Here is a 19720-nt window from a genome sequence, read left to right as displayed (position 1 = left end):
TACGACCGTCATTGGCACCAAGGCAGAAGCGACTCTCATCGCTGAAGACGACACGTCTCCACTCGTCCCTCCATTCACGCCTGTCGCGACACCACTGGAGGCGGGCTGCACGATGTTGGGGTATGAGCGGAAGACGGCCTAACGGTGTGCGGGACTGTAGCCCAGCTTCATGGAGACGGTTGCGAATGATCCTCGCCGATACCCCAGGAGCAACAGTGTCCCTAATTTGGTGGGAAGTGGCGGTGCGGTCCCCTACGGCACTGCGTAGGATCCTACGGTCTTGGCGTGCATCCGTGCGTCGCTGCGGTCCGGTCCCAGGTCGACGGGCACGTGCACCTTCCGCCGACCACTGGCGACAACATCGATGTACTGTGGAGACCTCACGCCCCACGTGTTGAGCAATTCGGCGGTACGTCCACCCGGCCTCCCGCATGCCCAGTATGCGCCCTCGCTCAAAGTCCGTCAACTGCACATACGGTTCACGTCCACGTTGTCGCGGCATGCTACCAGTGTTACAGACTGCGATGGAGCTCCGTATGCCACGGCAAACTGGCTGACACTGACGGCGGCGGTGCACAAATGCTGCGCAGCTATCGCCATTCGACGGCCAACACCGCGGTTCCTGGTGTGTCCGCTGTGCCGTGCGTCTGATCATTGCTTGTACAGCCCTCTCGCAGTGTCCGGAGCAAGTATGGTGGGTCTGACACACTGGTGTCAATGTGTTTTTTTTTCATTTCCAGGAGTGTATATATCAGTTTTCCACGTCAGGTGTCTGGCCACTATGTGTGCTAAACGTCGTCTGAATAGTAAATTAAATAACCTAGGCTATTCAGAAACACGTGGTTTCCAAGTCCAAAGTACGTTTTATCGCCACTGTAGCACTGTAGCAGTTAACTCTCAGAATATATATATATATATATATGTAAGGCCATCGGCCCCTAGACTTATACCCTACTTAAACTGAATTAGACTAACTTACCTTAGGAACAACCCACACACCCATGCCCGAGGGAGGACTCGAAACTCCGGCGGGAGGGGCCGAGCAATCCGTGACACGGCGACTCAAACCGCGCGGCCATTCCGCACGGCCTTTTCTAATGCATGTGCCTTGTTTCAAGACAACGGAGTTTCATAAAGGAAATCTTCAAGTCGTTAGCTTTGTAACAGCTTGGTGAAAAGCTGTGTTATCTTATTATAGATGTATGCTAAAATAATATCATGTTATTTAGGGAAAACGGTTCGTAAATCATGGGATTCCCAAGCAATACAAAAGGTGATGGATACCGCAAGATATGAAAAGATGTCGTTTCCTGCAGCACACAAGCTATTCAGTGTCTCAAGAAACACACTTAAAACAGAGGTTCTTAAAAAACCGTGACGTTACTTAGACAGGGTCATTCCTGAGAACTTCAGATGTGTATTCAACCAAGACCAAGACGAAGAAGTCCTTAAACATTTTTTTTTACATGTAACGAAGATGTTATGGCATATTAATAACTCATTTACGAGACTTGGCATTTCAGCTTTCCGAGCGGGATAATGCACTACAGAAATCGAGCAAAAAGGGAGAAATATGGTGGGTTTGTGGGCGACAAAATTTAGGAAGAGACATCCAGACATGAGGCTTACTGAAACAGATTTCATTTCTCTGTCTCTGGTCACTGTCCTTCGTACCGGGCAAAGTGGACAGATTGACGACTTTCACGTAAGCTCATTTCTCTGCTATAAAAAGGATGATTTGAAAAACTGGTGAAAACAATCTCCTATCAGAGTACAAAAAATGCGAATGGGCTCCCATTTGACTGAAAACAGAGATACCAGCTACGTCATTCTACCCTCCTTAGCTTCTTTAAAAATTTCCCAGCAGTTTCGGCATGTGAACGCGTTTTTAACATGAAATTACCTTACATTCCCTAAATATAACTAGCTTATAACCACTAGTCCATCGCCCTGTCACTCATACCTATCCAATCCCACTTTCCCATTTCCACTCACACAGGCCAATTCATTTTCATTATCTCTTTGTGTCTCTATAACTGTCACTGTCTCCTGTCTAAGTGCGACAGTTTCTTTCGTTCTGTCCTGCTTATACTGTCTCCTCTCACTCCTCTCTTCCCTCCTTCCTCTTAATGCTACTGTCTGATTCACAGCTTCCCACTGCTGCTGTCTGCTCTCACTGTCACCCTCGCTCTCCTGCTCTCTCTCACTTCTACTAATTCATTGATTCCTTCCACTGCGGTTGTTTCCTGTCACTATCACTGTCTCCCTCTTGCTATTTCTTACTACTACTACCTCATTCATTCCTCCCCACATCTGCTGTCTCCTCTCACTTGCACTGTCTCCCTCCTTGCTCTCTCTTAGTGCTACTACCTCATTAATTCCTTCCACTGCTGCTCTCTCTTCTGACTGTCGTTGTCTCCCTCTTTCTCTTTCTTACTACCTCATTCATTCCTCCCTACAGCTGCTGTCTGCACTCACTTGCACTGTCTCCCTCCTTGCTCTCTCTAACTCCTACTACCTCATTCATTCCTTCCCACTGACACTGTCTCCTTCACCCTTTCCCTAGCACTGTTATGGCCAGTTAACTATCTTCCACTGCGACAATATCCCTTTCTTTCTCTCACACACCCATTGACTCATCAGCTCTTTCTATAGTGCATCCTCTGGCTATTGCCTTAGAGTATTTATTAATTTTCCATCTCCTGCCCACAGCCACTCTCTCCTTCTCTCTCAACATAAAAAGTGCGAATATGTTTACATGATAAAATTTTTAGGAAAATATTTAAATGTGCTACGGGAGATAGAACAAGACAGCTGCTACCACACTTTTCAGTGAGAGTCTTTCAAACAGAAGCATATTTGCCTTTTTTGTGCTCCAAAAGGAACATTTTTCTGCTGGTTCCTTTCTCTTCCCTACGGTAACAGGGTATTTCACTCTTATGTAAAGAACTTCATAGTTCACGAAAATTTTGGTAGTAACCTATGCAAAGCTGTGCTTCAGTGCTACCATACTACAACACGTGGTTCCCAGTATCCATCCGAAAGTAACGGAGGCAGTTTAAAGTATATTTCTCAGTGATACGTCATTTTGTAAACAACGTTTCCACCTTCCTCTGGACCTTACAAGTGAATTTTACGTGTACAAGTAGAGTAACTTTGAACGTATGAATCCTTGGAAACGGATAAAGATATCAAGAAAAAAATACAAATAGAGAAAGATCGCATGTAAGTAGTTAACATTTAAAGTCACTAGTCAAGTGACCAATTTCGACCGTGGCACGAGCATCATCAGATCATTAACACACCATGATGACGGCTGGAGGCAATCTCGCTATGTAGCGCCGGAGCAGTTTTTACCACGATCTAAACCGGTCCCCTGATTAATAAGTTTCAACTAGTCACATGCGATCTTAGATTGTTCTACTGAAAAAAAATGTAATTGATGTTTTCCCAGGAACATTGTTCCGAAAAATAATTAAAGTTTTCGCGTTTGTTCGCGATCGCGAAATCGTCTTGGTATCTGTGGCTCGGTTTTAGTACCCTAACAACACATTTTGGGGTTTGTATCGGTATGGGGGAACGATCGTTAAAAATGGGAAGATGACTCACCTAGATAAATACCTACAGAATATACAGCTAAAATTTGAGCTGCTTACTGCGTTTAGTTAATTAGACATATGCTTCTGACGTCAAAAAATTTGGTGAAAACCGTTTTATGGTTTTCTCAGGTATCGCCCATTAACTAAATGGTGGCTACGCAAGAACCTTAAGGCGCACCGTAGACCACATCTAAAGCAAAAGATATCGACCGATTGGCTCCATTTGCTGAAAATGGAGGAAGTGAGTAATGTTCAGACTTTGACCATGTACCGTAGGTTATTTGCATTAAAACGGTCCGTCTGCTAGGTATACGAATGGTTCTTAGTCCAAGTGCTATACATAACACTTGATTCCTTCTTCCTACCACCAACATAATCCCATATATGAGCCCTGGAAGAATTCTGTTTTTATACGCGGCGTTTTATACCTGGAGTCTCATGCGTACCGATTGTTTTATAGTTAAAGAATCTATAGTGTTTATACAGATATATTTCTTAAGCTTACCTATGAAATGCAGTATTTTTCTTAGGGTAGCCACGTTACCCAGCTTTTCCCCATTCCCTATCCCGGCGATTTTTATTATCGATACAATTAGCATTACATCTACTGTGTTACTAGCTGTTGCAATGATTCGCATGCTAAAAGAGCTATGAGGAATTACGTTCGTCCAGGAAATAAAAGAGCATTTAGTAGGCTAGCATAAGTGTTTCAGTGGCTCACTGTGGTCTGTATCCGATACCAGCCCTTTCATAGGAGCTGCCGTGAAGTTCTCACACATGTTGTGACCAGCGAGAGAAGTTGTACAAGGAAACTGCAGAAGCCGCGCTTAAATTTTTCATGAGGATACGAAGTTCCGAGAGACAACCGCATAAAAACGAGGAGCCTGCAGGCACGTATTACGGAAAAAATGTTCTCTGCCTTACCAAGAACAAATTACGACCTACAGTTGGCGGGGAGGCCTCAAAGTTCGCACGTTTCAAGGATGTTCACAAGTTTGTTGCCAGAGTTCAGGGAGCGAGAGATCCTTGTTGGAAGCTTAAAGAGGACGAAGCCAAGGGCAATTGTACTTCAGTTATCGTCATTTCATAAATTTCAGTCATCACATGTATTAACTACATGTAGAATATTCCTTTATTCTCTCTCTCACTCTCTGTCTGTCTGTCGGTCTGTCTCTCTCTCTCTCTCTTTCTCTCTCTCTCTCTCAATTTTTTTTCTTCATTCTTCACTAAAACACCAAGTCACTAAGCAGGGTTAGCAGGGGATACACAACATTGTAAACTACTAAACTACTACTATCCCTGCCAATAAAACTCTTGCTTTGTGTAATGCATTCATAACGTGTATGAAGTACTTTTTACTAAAGTGTTTGGCTCCTTTGTAGGGGACGGCCAACGACTTTCGTACCACCTTATTACTGTTCTGTTACCTTCCTCTAAAGTAACCGAATGGCAGAGGGCATTATGGATACACAAATGTCCTTAATAAAGTCCGGTACTATTCAGTAGTTAAAACGTTTCTCGATTATTTTGAATACTAGTGCAACAAAAATCGACCCGCGAGTTTGGTCGAGAATGGGCTGAGTGCAGCATGCCCCTCTGCAATTCAAAGTTCTAAAAGTCGGTTGTGGATAACTTTTCAAAGTTTACAAACCGACGCAGAAATTTTACAAGTCTTTAACACCGTGCTGCCATCTAGGACTCCATAAACGAGACTGTTGAAACTTATCTAAGGCCTCGAAATCGCACAGAAATTTAAACTGTCGCCAGTATTGTCATCCGAAAACTTTGTAACACTGATGGTGACTGACTTGTCTCACATCCACCTGCGCATTGACTCGTCAAGTTCGTCCACAGAACTCTCCTGGTGTCCTCAAATAGATTCGACATATCGTTGCAACAACCCACAAAGTTAGACACTTTACATATTACTGCAGTGTACATTTGAACATTCCACATGACCCCCTTCATTCACTGATTTCTTCGAGATGTTAATACTGCTGCTTACATTAGCTATTTATCAGTAATTCTTACACAGTTTCTTTTGTTTGTTGTGCTTCAACTTCATAATGAATAAACATTAAAAAGATCGCCACTATACGTATTAGTATTCCACCCGATTTTCCGTGGCGATGTAAGTGTTTTTCTAAGGGGTTTTGCTATTGGGTTTTTGCTTCTTATTCCGTGAAATTGTGATAACTAATATTATTTTCTACTACATATTTTAAACCGAACGAGAACTAGACCTCTGCAAACAGCTATTGTACTCTGTCATCTAATATAGCAACTACAGTTACTGTTTTGCAATTTATTTTGTGCTTAAGTGTGTTTCTTCAAGTTCGAATTCAACATTCCGCCTTATAATACGAATTTTTATGGAATAAAAATTCTGAAACTAATTCACGGTCGTGATATTTTAGCACTATGACATGAGATTTTGCTAGTTAAGATTGTTTAATGTGTTTTCATTGTTTGTTAAAGATAATAGGTACATTCGAATTTTCCACCTTCAATATCTGAAATTCTATTACACCGACAGAGTAACTGACTCCTCGCTCGTATTTCTCTTTCATGTGGCGCCGTTGTCTCTTCTATACTTTACATATCACTTACGCAGTGGCCGTGAAAACATTTGCGTCGTTCTTGCCACGGCGGCGCACTCACGCTACATGAGGACCTGCAACGGCAACTCGGCTGGCGAAAACCATTAGCAGTAAGCTTCCACACTTCCTGCAGCGCATCTAGCATCTGGCAAAACCAGAGACTCAGTTGTCGTCTGTCGCTGAAAGAAGTGTTATCTCCTCACGACCTAAGCTCGTCTATGTCGGGCACAGAGTAGAGATATGTCTGGAGTGAGCATTCAGACGCGTAGATTTGATTTTATGTTGTTAATATACACTGACAACGTAAAATAGTGATCTCGGGTTGGCGTAAAATTGTCCATAATGCGTCTTACAAATTTTTAATGTCTGTAAATTGCTAGTACAGAGAGATTCCCTTCGTAATTGCTGCTGATTTGGTACAGGCCTTTTGTAGATACTACAAGAGTTGGCGCTTGAAACCTGGAATAAAAGTAGGATCTTGGCTTTGAAAAGCAAAATAAACGGCATCACATAATTGCACTGTCACGACAGCGTCAGTTTATAACGTCTGTCACGTCAGTTCGCAGGTATTTAGCTCTGACCTATGAGTTGCGTAGGTCTTGTCGTCCAGTGAAACTATCCCGGTTCGACAACTTGGACGTCTGTTTATGTTTTTACTTTACGTTGACATTATCTTTCTATATGATGCCGTTGCCCAACTTTCAATTATAAGTTGCTGTGGATGCCATTCTCCTCTGAAACCAGCTTGGTTTGACCCTGAGTCGCAATTTTGTGTGTTTCTTTTAATTTAAATGACGAACTTATCTTTGTACTTCGCAGTCTTATCATTGTTCCACTGTGAAAATTGCATCATTGTTAACTTGGCGGTGTTGTAACTACCCTGGCTTTCTGGCGTTCATCTTTTAGTATATTTTTATACATTAAGAACTTATATTTGTACTTTGAACTTTTTATTTTCCCACTGTGAGCATTGCAAATATTTTAGTACGCCACTTTTGTAACTTCTGTTGCTTGAATGATCTTTGTTGTCCCAAGTCAAAAATAAGTAAGTACGCAAAAATAAGTGCGCATCTATTTCCACCTGGCTGTCATATAATAACAAATACAAAGAAGGGTAACGAGAATGGTCACGGGTTTGTTTGACCCATGGCGGAACGTACAGAGTCTCTGAAAAACCAGAAGTGGCAGACACTTGAAGTGTGAAGCCCACTAACCCACGAAAGCCTATTTACAAAATTTCAGTAACTAGCATTCGTTATTGAATATAGGATGGTTCCAGAATCCCTCAAAAATAGTTCCAGCAATTAAAAACACACGCGAAGGTGAAACGTTTCTTTGCTGATACGTACAGCATACATCATGCTTTATACACATCCATCCAAATAACATAGTGCAGTTCGTGGACTACGAAGAGCTGCTGAAACGTAATGCCTCTAAATTTTTTATGTGAAAACTGTTACAGCTTCTTAAATAAAACAAACGTGATTAAAATTCTACATCCTTATTCCTCGTGTATAGGTATATGTCTCTTAACATAGTCATTCAGGCGACGAACACTTTCTCCCAACGGAAAACCAGTTTGTCGATGTCTTTGTAGAACGTATGACTTTGTTGACGGAGGCAGAACCTCACCTCTGTAGGCAACGCGTCTTCACTATCAAAGCTAAGTCCTGGAGGGTGTTCTTTAAGTTCTGGAAGCATTTCAAAATCGGATGGAGCAAAGTTGGTACTGCTGAAACAAACTCTTTAATTATTTTTTTATTAATCACTGACCTATACAATTTTCCCTGAGAAAGACAACTCAAAAAAACTTATTCATTTATTACTCACAATATACAAGCCCAACGGAATCTGACTGCTATACATTCTCAACATGACTTCCAATAATTAACACAAAAGGATAGCCCCGAATTTCAAGAAATTCTAACGATAATACAATTCCAAAAATTATGACATTAAAGAAATATGAAACTACCTCCAACTCTGTTTATTGCTGAAACTCATTTCAATTACCAATCCCGATACTGGAAACCCCATTCTCTTTCATAAGTCACTTACTGCACAGAGAATGTTCATAACACGAACTACAACAATTACAGTAAGTACCAACAACAGCCAGCTAAATAAAAAGATTCGTAACTACTATAGACTCTAACTACTAGGAGGCATATGGTTAGCAAAAGAAAGGTTTTGTTGAAGAGCAAACAATGGATTTAGAATATTTCACTTTATTCATGTGACATCCAGTTCCCCAATTTGTACAGTAGTCAATAATTCCACTACCCAAAAATTATCAAACATGCAGCCATTACCAAACCTTTCCTTGCATATTATCTTGTAAGTAATTTCATCTCACTTTACATTGCGCGTCCTACCAACACAGAGTCTCCATTAAGAAAAATATGTCCATACACTTCTCTATCCACTCGCTAACGGCTACTCCGTCCAACCACAGAATCTCTTGCCGAGGGCGCAGGGCGCTGTCAGCGATATTAACACAGTCTATAGCGCTGCCAACATACAAACAAACTACTTACACTGTACGGAGGACGATCGGATGGCTGAAAATGCCGCAGCCCTCGAGTGTGATTTGCAGTTGTCATGCTGAAGATGAAGGTGCTCCATGTGTGGACTAACTCTTCGAATTCGAAACTCGACTACACCACTCTGTTGCTCACGCACCGGCATAGTTGCGTTACATAGGCCATGCTAAACGCTACAATTCGGAGCCCTCTCGCAGCAGGCGGCTGCACATATTGAGACGCGAACAAATAAGGGTGTAGAATGTCAATAACGTCTGTTTTATTAGTGCTTTTTTCAGCACGCCATCGTACCAAACAATCAATACGGGACGGTAGGGGATGATACGCTGATCGCTACACGTCGCAGCTGCCAAGTAATGGGAGATATTTCATAAACATCTTAGAAAATTATCAGCCATCACTTCGCTCTTGAAGTGAGAATAATGTATAAAATGTATAAATGCATTTTTCCACGATTCATTCCGTCGTGAGAACTGACTTCTTTCCACTATTTCTGCGTAGATACTTCTAGCGAATAATTCGGAATACATGATGGTTTTAAATTATGAAAATGTTCGTTTTAACCCTTCTTCTGTGAAAAATATATAGCGTACGGGAAGAACTGGAATATATCCCTGTTGAACATATGTGTGCATAGATCTGCTCATTACAGTTACTTTCAAGATGCTGCCCAGGATGAACTAAAATTACGGTGCCCGCATCTCGTGGTCGTGCGGTAGCGTTCTCGCTTCCCGGACCCGGGTTCGATTCCCGGCGGGGTCAGGGATTTTCTCTGCCTCGTGATGGCTGGGTGTTGTGTGTTGTCCTTATGTTAGTTATGTTTAAGTAGTTCTAAGTTCTAGGGGACTGATGATCATAGATGTTAAGTCCCATAGTGGTCAGAGCCATTTGAGCCACCTCTTCTTGGTTGATATGCAACGATTTATTAGTGATATAAAACAGAGACTGAAAACTACTATCGTGTGTTTCGAAATAATTTAGGCTCTTGGTATCGTATCTGTAATTTCTCAAGCACATTAAGTAGGGAGAACTGTAGTAGAAGTACGTACATATTGTGTATTGCGGTCAGTACCAGAAACTACGTAACTAAATACACTGAAGATCCAAAGCAACTGGTACATGTGCCTAATATCTGGACGTGTGGGGTGTCGCATAGTTCTGCTGTAACTTACAATTCCGTCGAAATGCACAATGTACATGAACGGATGAAGATGATCACGTAGGATGCTTACATACAGATCACTTGTTGAGTCGTGTCTAGACGTATCAGGGGTCCCATATCACTCCAACCGCACACGCCTCACACCATCAGAGACCCTCAACCAGCTAGAACAGTTCCCTGTTGACATGCAGGGTCAATGGGTTCATGACGTTGTCACCATACCCATACACGTCCATCCGCTCGATAGAATTTGAAACGAAACTCGTCCGACCAGGCAATATGTTTCCAGTCATCAGCAGTCCAATGTTGGTGATGCAGGACCCAGGCGATGCGTAAAGCTTTGTGTCGTGCTGTTATCAAAAGTACAGGAGTGGGTCTTCGGTCCGAATGCTCATATCGATGACGTTTCGTTGAATGACTCGACGCTGACACTTATTGATGGCCCAGCACTGAAATCTGCCGCAATTTTCGGAAGGGTTGGCGGCCGGGATGGCCGAGCGGTTCTAGGCGCTACAGTCTGGAACCGTGAGACTGCTACGGTCGCAGGTTAGAATCCTGCCTCGGGCATGGATGTGTGTGATGTCCTTTGGTTAGTTAGGTTTAAGGGACAGATGACCTTAGAAATTAAGTCCCATAGTGCTGAGAGCCATTTGAACCATTGTTTTGCGGCAGGGTTGCACTTCTGTCACGTTGAAGGATGCCCTTCAGTTGTCCTTGGTCCCGTTCTTGCAGGATATATTTCTGACCGCAGCGATATCGGAGATTTGATGTTTTACCTAATTCTTGATAATCACGACATACCCGTGAAATAGTCGTACGGGAAAATCCCCACTTCATCGCTAGCTCGGAGATACTGTGCCCAATCGTTCGTGCGCCGACTATAACACCACGTTCAATCTCACTTAAATTTTGATAACTTGCCATTATATGTAAGTGTTTTTAATTGTGCCTGTCTACAACTTAGCTTGTTATCTCTACGATGAGTAGCAACCAATCTTTTCCTACATCGTTGCTGTTAAATAGATGGTGTACCGAATTTACCATTTTTAATTATGTAATTATGAGTGCCACTGCACAGTATATGGAACGGGCAATTTGTACCACTGCTACTGAATCCCTTACCTGCAGCTCGCGTGAAAGAAGTGACGGAGAACTCTAGCCTGTACACCTTTGCATGTACAAGGTGCTGTATCACCCGGACGACACGGAACACGGCCACAGGAAAGGAGCGCCGGGCAGCTTGCGTTGTAGGCGGAAACTGAGTTTAGGCTATGGTCCATGTGAGTGCACCAGATGATAATTGCTATTTTATACATTCACCTGATGTCATACAAATACGCTACCATGTCAAAGGTATCTGGTCACTGCAATGTAATACAGAAGTGAACATTGAATATAACGAGAGGTGAATTCGGATAAATAGGGGAGTAATATTGCGTTGTCTGATGAAAAGCAGTAACAGCAGCCTGAATCAGGAAGGATAGCTCAGTGACTTCGAACGTGGAATAATCGCTGGATGTCACCCGAGTAATATATCTATCAGAGACACTTCAACGTCGACTTCAGTGCAGGATCCAGCGTCCTAATCACTAACGCGTCTGAGGAAGAATGGGGTACCATTTCTTCACAGATATCCATATGCCTTACTGAATGTATATTCAGCAGACTTCAAGTCGTCGTAAAGAGAAGGGTGGACACAACTTATATTAACGTCCACTAATAGGTGCGCAGATACTCTGGATCAGGGAGCGTAATTCCCAATAGCATTCTTAACCACCAAACGCGGATATAAGCTGACACATGGTTGCACTCAATAATATAATTAGTTGGAGGTACTAGAAGTTTTGTATGTGTGCGTGTGTGTGCGAGTGTGTGTGTTCTACCTGAAGCAGAGCTTCTTACCAATGTGACATTTGTCGATGGTGACAGCGATGAGTAGCAGTGATGGTGAGTAGGAGCTATTCGATGTTTTGGGATTAACTGGCAGTTTCTGTGTGTCTATCCTAATCATAGCAGAACTTTCCAAACATATACAAATAGAGAACACTAACTATTAATTTTACTGCATTTCCAGTCAATTACAGCTGCTTCAAACAGATGCAAATGGTAATTGTTACTGCAATTATGGGTGGCATGTATTGGAAGACGCAGCAATAACTGGAAATACGACCGTGGACCCGCCTACAAGGGGCTTCTTACCAACTGACAAGTAGGAAATGGTGATGGTGGTCTCGGGTGTCAGGTATTGGAAGTTGTAGTGGAAGTTGACACTTCAAGCCGTTGTCTTATAGTTTTCTGGAATGTGCAGTTATGTAATGGTGGTTGGTCGATATTTGATGGTGTACTAGTAGTTGATAACTGGACTGTATATTACTGCTGTAGAAGAGGTTCCTACAGGAGCAGGCATACATTGTGGGGATACTGGGCAGCAGGCAGTAATAAGTGGTAGTTTGAGTGTGTGACTGGCCTAGTGCGCTGCTTATTAGAAAAGCACATATAGTTAACGAAGACGATGATTTTGTTAGGCAGGTACTAGAAGTTTAGTAGTTGACAGTCTCACCAAGTTTCCTTCCTGTTTTCTGTAGGCCCATGAGTAGAGACTGATGATTGTGGTGACAAGTAGCGTGTGCTATAGGTTCGAGTAGTAACTGACAACTTGATTTCACTTCTTACCTGTAGTGGAGATTTTCACAAACGTACGAATAAGTGATGGTGATGATGATGATGATGATGATGATGATGATGATGATGTTGATGATAACAGCATGTATTGAAAGCAGGACTAGTAGTTGACGGAGATTATTAGCTACCTGTTTTTTACAACATACGATGGTACTGATGGGCAGTAAATACTGGAGATCATGATTGTTTAACCTACCTGTAGCAGAGAAGCCTACAAATTCTGAAGCAGATGGTGAAAATTTTACTGCATGCCCTACATAGAATCAGAGTTTCAAACATATGCACGTGTACGCGATGGTGACAGTAACTGTAAGCATGGGCAGCACATATTGGATGTGGCAGTAGTTGTTCACAGTTTCATTAAGTGTGTCACGTGTTTACTACAGACGCACTTGTAGGTGATAACGATGGATAGGTTGGGCACTAGGTACTGGACGCACTGCAGAAACATAACTTGAGTGTGTGCCCTACCTGTAGCGGAGCTTCCTGCAGATGCGCGAGTAGGCGATGGTGACGGTGATGATGGGCAGCAGGTACTGGAAAACGAGCGAGAAAGCCGAGTAGTAGGCGCGGCCGTGCGCCACGGGCCACTTCTCGACGCAGTAGGAGACGTACTGGAGGCCCGGCAGGTTGAGCTCGTGCTGGTCGAGCGAGCGCCACACGAACATGGGCGACGCCAGCACCAGCGACAGCAGCCAGATGAGGGACAGAATGGCCGCGGCGCCCACCTTCTTGAGGCTCTCGCGCGTCGGGTACACGATCACGTGGTAGCGGTCCAGGGCGATCGCTGTGATGCTCATCGTCGACACGAAGATGCTCGTCGCCTGCGGTCAGAAAGGGAGAACCGGATATACCACCGAACCTACAGCTAGAACCACTACTAATGCTGCTACCTCCATTACCTGAAGAAAGGTTATGGTTCAAATGGCGCTAAGCAGTATGGAGTTTAACATCTGAGGTCATCAGTCCCCTAGACTTTGAACTACTTAAGCCTAAGTAACATAAGGACATCACACACATCCATGCCAGTGGCAGGATTTAAACTTGCGACCATAGCAGCAGCGCGGTTCCGGACTGAAGCACCTGGGTCCACTCGGCCACAGCGCCCGGCTAAGAAAGGTTATCTGCAAATTTAAATTATAACCTTGATACTAAACTTCCTGGCAGATTGAAACTGTATGCTGGACCGAGACTTGGATACTGACAGAAGTAAGGCTGTGAGGACGGGGCGTGAGTCGTGCTTGGGTAGCTCAGGTTGTAGAGCACTTTCCAGAGAAAGACAAAGGTCCCGAGTTCGAGTTTCGGTCCAGCACACAGATTTAATCTGCCAGGAAGTTTCATTTGGGCGTACACTCCGCTACAGAGTGAAAATCTCATTCTATAACCTTGATACTAATTAACGCATTAGTGGCCAGCGTTACATTTATGGTACACTTTACAAGACTTGCCTTTAACTGACAATTCGGTAACAACCAGCTTCAAAATCGTCATTTCTCGCCGTTGTTCCGTTCGTTGGCACTCTTGTTACAACGACGTAAGGAAAGCCCTGCAGGCGGCAGTATACTACAGAAATGCCAAAGGCGCCTATATTGCCAGTTAATAATGCCTGCACCACTTGAGACATGCATCAAGGAAGAACAGCGTTCTGCCGCACTTTTTGGGCAGTGAGTGTACGAAACCTATTGAAATCAATCTGCAAATTTAGGGTCAGTATGGTCATGCATGTCCATCACAGCAGAAAATGTATGAGTGGATTCGAAAATTCGGAAGTGTCGTGACTTCTACGACAGACACTCAGTGAACGGATCAGGCACACCGCATTGTCACAGTGTCTACTGCAGCAGTTGAAGCCATTGTGCTGGAAGATCACTGTGTGTCGGTGGATGAGAAAGCCGTAGAGCTGAACGCTAGCCATGGCTCAGCACATCCATCATTCATGAGCTGCTTAAGGTTCGCAAAATGTCTGCAAGAAAGGGCCACGCAGCTCACTCCACAACTGAAAGAGTGATGCGTTGTCATATATGAAGAACTTTTATGGCGCTTTGAAACACGAGCTCATAGCTCCTTCGCGAAAATTACCACACTAGATGAAACCTGCCACCAATCCGAAACACAGATAGCAGGCAAGGAATGACGCCATTCTTGATCACTAAAACCCAAAACATTCCTGTCACAGCCGTCTGTAGGGAATGTTTTGCTGACTCTGTTTTGGAATGAACGAGGGGTTGTCTTGGAACACTACATGACTTGGGGATGATGATGTTGATGATGATGATGTTGATGATGATGATTATGGTATTTGGTTTATGGGGCACTCAACTGCGCGGTCGTCAGCGCCATACAAAGTCCCAATTTTTACATAGTCAATTTTCTTTTCACAATCCAGTTTAGTTATTCTCACAAATGATGATGATGGAATGATGAGAACAACACAAACACCCAGACCCCAGGCAGAGAGAGTCCCCAACCCGGCTGGGAATCGAACCCTGGGACCCAGAGGCAGCAATGCTAGCCCCTAGACCACGAGCTGCGGGCGTGTCTCCGGGAAACATCATCACCAGTGTGTGATTCTCAGGCAGAAGGAGGTTCTTACTCATTGGTCTGAAGATGACCACCGTAGTGGTCGAAGCCGGTCACCGTAATAAATAAATTGTAATCAAGACTGTTTTTGATAGTAAATATTCAAAAATGTTAAAAAGATCAGCGTCAGCGTGCAATAAGATCGAAGCGATGTGGACGTCTGTCTACAGATGTCATTTTGCTATACGGCAAAGCTTGACCTCAAACTGCCCGTTTAACACTTGCAACCAACGATGACCAGCGCTTTGACATTCTGCCACATGGGCCGTACTCATCGAGACTCGCACCGAGTGATTACCGCATGTTTTAACCACTCAAATAGGCGATGGGAGGGATGAATTTTTGTTCCTATGAAGAGGTGAAGCATGCGGTCGACGCGGGCGGCAAACACAAGCAAAAGAAGCTTTCTTTTTCGGAGACATCTGTGGACATTCTACGCTCTGGAAGAAGCATGTTGAGCGACAGGAGGAATGTATCGATCAATAAAAGAAATTAAAAAGGGTTTAAGGTTTTTCTTTGACTCCCACTCGTATAATCATGTTATGCCTATTTAACGATTGCTGGACATCTGTTCTTTCAGCCGCCTGTAAGGAGTCGTGAGAACAGTCCCCTACTGGGAACAATTGGCCGTTGAACTGAAACATCAGAATCTCAGCACACCATGAATTTATGGTAAGTATAACAACTGAAATATTGTATCTTTGAGGTTCCAAACATTTTAATTGTTCCTTAATAAACCAACAATCACATGTCATTTAATGAAATTTATGCAACATCATTTGTGGTACATGGACACATAGAATTTCATTGTTCAAAAATGGCTCAGATGGCTCTGAGCACTATGGGACTTAACATCTGAGGTCATCAGTCCCATAGAACTTAGAACTACTTAACCCTAACTAAACCTAAGGATATCACACACATCCATGCCCGAGGCAGGATTCGAACCTGCGACCCTAGCTGTCACGCGGTTCCAGACTGTAGCGGCCAGAACCCCTCGTTGTTAACAGAAAGTTATGCTAAGTATTAATGAGAACTCTAACTATTTACACCTCCATTTTGACAACTTTATTTACCAATCTCAGTTGGTTAGTTTTTGGAGAGCAAGATTTAAGAGGCACTGGGAATGAGAGAGAAAATCGTATCCATCAAAATTGCTCCCTTTGAAGAAAGAAGGAAATAGATAAGGGTGGAAGTGATACCACTCATTCCGTCATACAAAAGGAAAACCATTTCTGTGTAAATGGCATGACAACTCTCCATTCTGACGAATACAACACGTACATACATGGAACTGACTGAATGGATAAAAGTGTGAATCAGTAGACGGTAAATATCCATAACAAGGATTGGGGCTGAACTCTTTTTGGTTGATTATTGGTTTTCAATGTACGCTGTAGCTGGATGTCGTACAACCAAACACAAATACAAACTTTCAAGTTAATTGTACAGAAGGTTTGTGAGGAGATACGCGACACCTTCAATCGGTACGAACACGGCACTCCAATTTTGTTAACATTTGTTGCAATGAACCATCTGATTGTAAAAATATAGCAACTCGAAGAAGATGATGTTTTAGAATAAACTATGAGATATCATTACATTTACAAAAAACATCTACATGACCACAATGCAATTCACACTTCAGTGCCTAGCAGAGGGTTCATTGACTCACATACACACTATTTATCTAACAGCGAACCGGGAAGACGAACACTTAAATCTTTCGTGGGAGCTGTGATTTCTCTTATTTTATTAAAGTGATCCAACAAAATGCTTCAAATGTCTCTGAGCACTATGGGACTTAACTTCTGAGGCCATCAGTCCCCTGGAACTCTGAACTACTTAAACCTAACTAACCTAAGGATATCACCCACATCCATGGACGAGACAGGATTCGAACATGCAACCGTAACGGTCGCGCAGTTCCGGACTGTAGCGCCTAGAACCGCTCTTACAGTGTTCATCTCTCCCTACAAAAATTTTGCATTTGGAGGACAATTTAGGAAATTTAAGTATCGTGAAGATTCCGTCGCAACTAAAAAAATCTTTGTTTTAATGATAGCCACACCAAACGACGTATCAATCCATGATACTCTCTCCCCTATTTCGCGATGATATAAAACGAGGTGCCCTTCCTTTAACTTTTTCGATATCCACCGTGAATCCAACCTGACAAGGATCTGTACAAAACAGTACTCTAGCACGGGACTGATAAGCATAGTGTAGGCACTTTCTTTAGTATATCTATTACTGCCAATAAAACGCAGTAATTTGTTTGTCTTCCCCATAACATTAGCTATGTGATCGTTTCAGTGCAACAAATGTAACGTGTTACTGTGTGTTTAATTTGTGACCGCTTAGCATATTAGTCAATCTATTGTTCTTGTTTTCCATTTTTAATTTGCACTCATGTTTAACTTACTTCATTCAGTGAAAAAATATGTAATTTCTTCACATAAATGTTTGTTCTCAATAGTGCTGCGTATTATACTGAAAGTAAAAACCTGAACATTGCTTTTGCACAATAAACACTCCTTAACAAATGTAAACAAAAAAATTAATAAATTGAAAGAAGTCAATGTAAAATTTGCTCATAAAATTATTTTGGTCATTGTGGAAAAAAGGATAACGATAGGGGACATCCTTTCAATAACTGGAAGGTTTTAATGTTATACCAACCTGATGAATGTTTTCACCGGTTTCCTAAAACATCAGAAAAATGCTAGAGACAAATCTTGTACCTTCTTTTTTATATCCGTTCATCTTCTTTTCTTACTGCGATTAAATCTGATAGGAAATGGAGCTAACTAACGTGAAAAACGCACTTTATCAAAACGGAATAGCCATGGATACCAAGGGACAGTGCTATGCAAGTATCCAAAATGTAATAAACTTTTCGTTGTACGAAATTTTACACACCGCTAATTAAATTTCTGTCACTTCTGCCAGCACTTCGTCTGTAGCGTGTAGCTGAAAATAGTCCTCATAAAGTTCCTGTAATGTACACATTCTTATGTGCGTGCGATGGCTTAAAAACTGGTTAATGATACAGAAAATAATTCGTATCAAAGATTCAAAGAGGTGACATGTTGCACAAATAAATCACCGACGAAAATATATTCTCTCTGAAATGGCGCTTTCATCAGTGGCACGTAAATGCAGAGTTTCTTTTATGAATCTAACCAAAGTATTTATTTGGTTTTACAAATAGTAAGACTTTTTTTAAAACAGTGTATCCGAACTCCGCTGAAAATATTTCGGTGCTGTTCAGGCCTGTTTCCTGAGTATTTTGGCATCACGGACACATGGTCTCCGGATGCTCATCGCATAGTAATAATGTAATTGTTATGTTTCTTGGTTTGTTACCCAGATCATCTTTATTGCTTTGAAGATGCCTTAACAAGAGTGAAGAAATCTGTAATGTGTCATCAACAGTACGAACACCATAACACAAGTGTAATGAAACAACCGTCGCTGAGGGAACAGCTTAGCATAAAGTTATTGTGCCGCTCTTCTTTCTCATTCGGTGAACCGGTAAGGGGAAATATCCGCCAACTCTTCAACAGTACAATAACTCATACTGCTGTTTTTATCACTGTATAGGAAGAACCAGCACAGCCGGAAAAAACACACCCGAGGCAGAACCTAGCAGTAAAGGGAGGAAGCTTGGGATCAAAGAGGCATTGCTGAATGCAACAGCAAGACCCGTGAGTCAACGGAATATGATTTTTCTTAAAATACATACTAAGAGCACACTGTTCCGTGTATGTTTTCATTGCAATACATATACGACGTTAGGAATTAGTGTGTCTGTAGTGGCTGGAAGAGAGCCGCCAAATATCAGCAAAGAGATCGCAACAGACGTGAAATGTCCAAATGCCTATCCCAACACAAAATATGTGCTTTTCGGGAACCAACTAGCAGGATAATGAATTAGGAGTAGTAGGAGTTTCGTAAGTACAACTAGTCAGTTCACCTCCACATCCGCAATAGTTGGGAGCTTGTACGAGACTCGGACATGGAATCAAGCCTATGAGTAGCTACCAGGCCTCGTGGAAGAGGAATGGTGTGCATGAGCGACTATCAACAGGATTAGATCGAGAGACGTGAGCACAGCTTTATACAATGAGATTTATAAAGTATTTGTATTTCCCTCCTGCTACTCTCATTTGTTTATTTCGTGTCTAATTTAACACAATGCAATGAATTTCAAGTATATTTCGCTCATCATCAGGAGTTTATACAAACAGTTGTCATTTGTTCGTCATAAAGCGTTTATACATACATGGTGTTTCAAAAATGACCGGTATATTTGAAACGGCAATAAAAACTAAACGAGCAGCGATAGAAATACACCGTTTGTTGCAATATGCTTGGGACAACAGTACCTTTTCAGGCGGACAAACTTTCGAAATTACAGTAGTTACAATTTCCAACAACAGATGGCGCTGCAAGTGATGTGAAAGATATAGAAGACAACGCAGTCTGTGGGTGCGCCATTCTGTACGTCGTCTTTCTGCTGTAAGGGTGTGCTGTTCACAACGTGCAAGT

The 19720-nt window shown here is 42.5% G+C and overlaps 1 protein-coding gene across 1 annotated transcript in view; it reads right to left on the bottom strand.

Moving 5' to 3' along the window:
• The window catches only part of LOC126285100 (neuropeptide F receptor-like), a 363066-nt gene that overhangs the window by 329003 nt on the left and 14343 nt on the right, over positions 1-19720 (bottom strand). Inside the window, exon 3 of the mRNA XM_049984425.1 lies at positions 13058-13410. Coding sequence (XP_049840382.1) covers positions 13058-13410 — 353 coding nt within the window. The remainder of the gene's footprint in view (positions 1-13057; positions 13411-19720) is intronic.

Source organism: Schistocerca gregaria, chromosome 8 (genome assembly GCF_023897955.1).
Source record: "Schistocerca gregaria isolate iqSchGreg1 chromosome 8, iqSchGreg1.2, whole genome shotgun sequence".
Lineage (NCBI taxonomy): Eukaryota > Metazoa > Arthropoda > Insecta > Orthoptera > Acrididae > Schistocerca > Schistocerca gregaria.
This window is presented reverse-complemented; position numbering and strand designations above follow the sequence as displayed.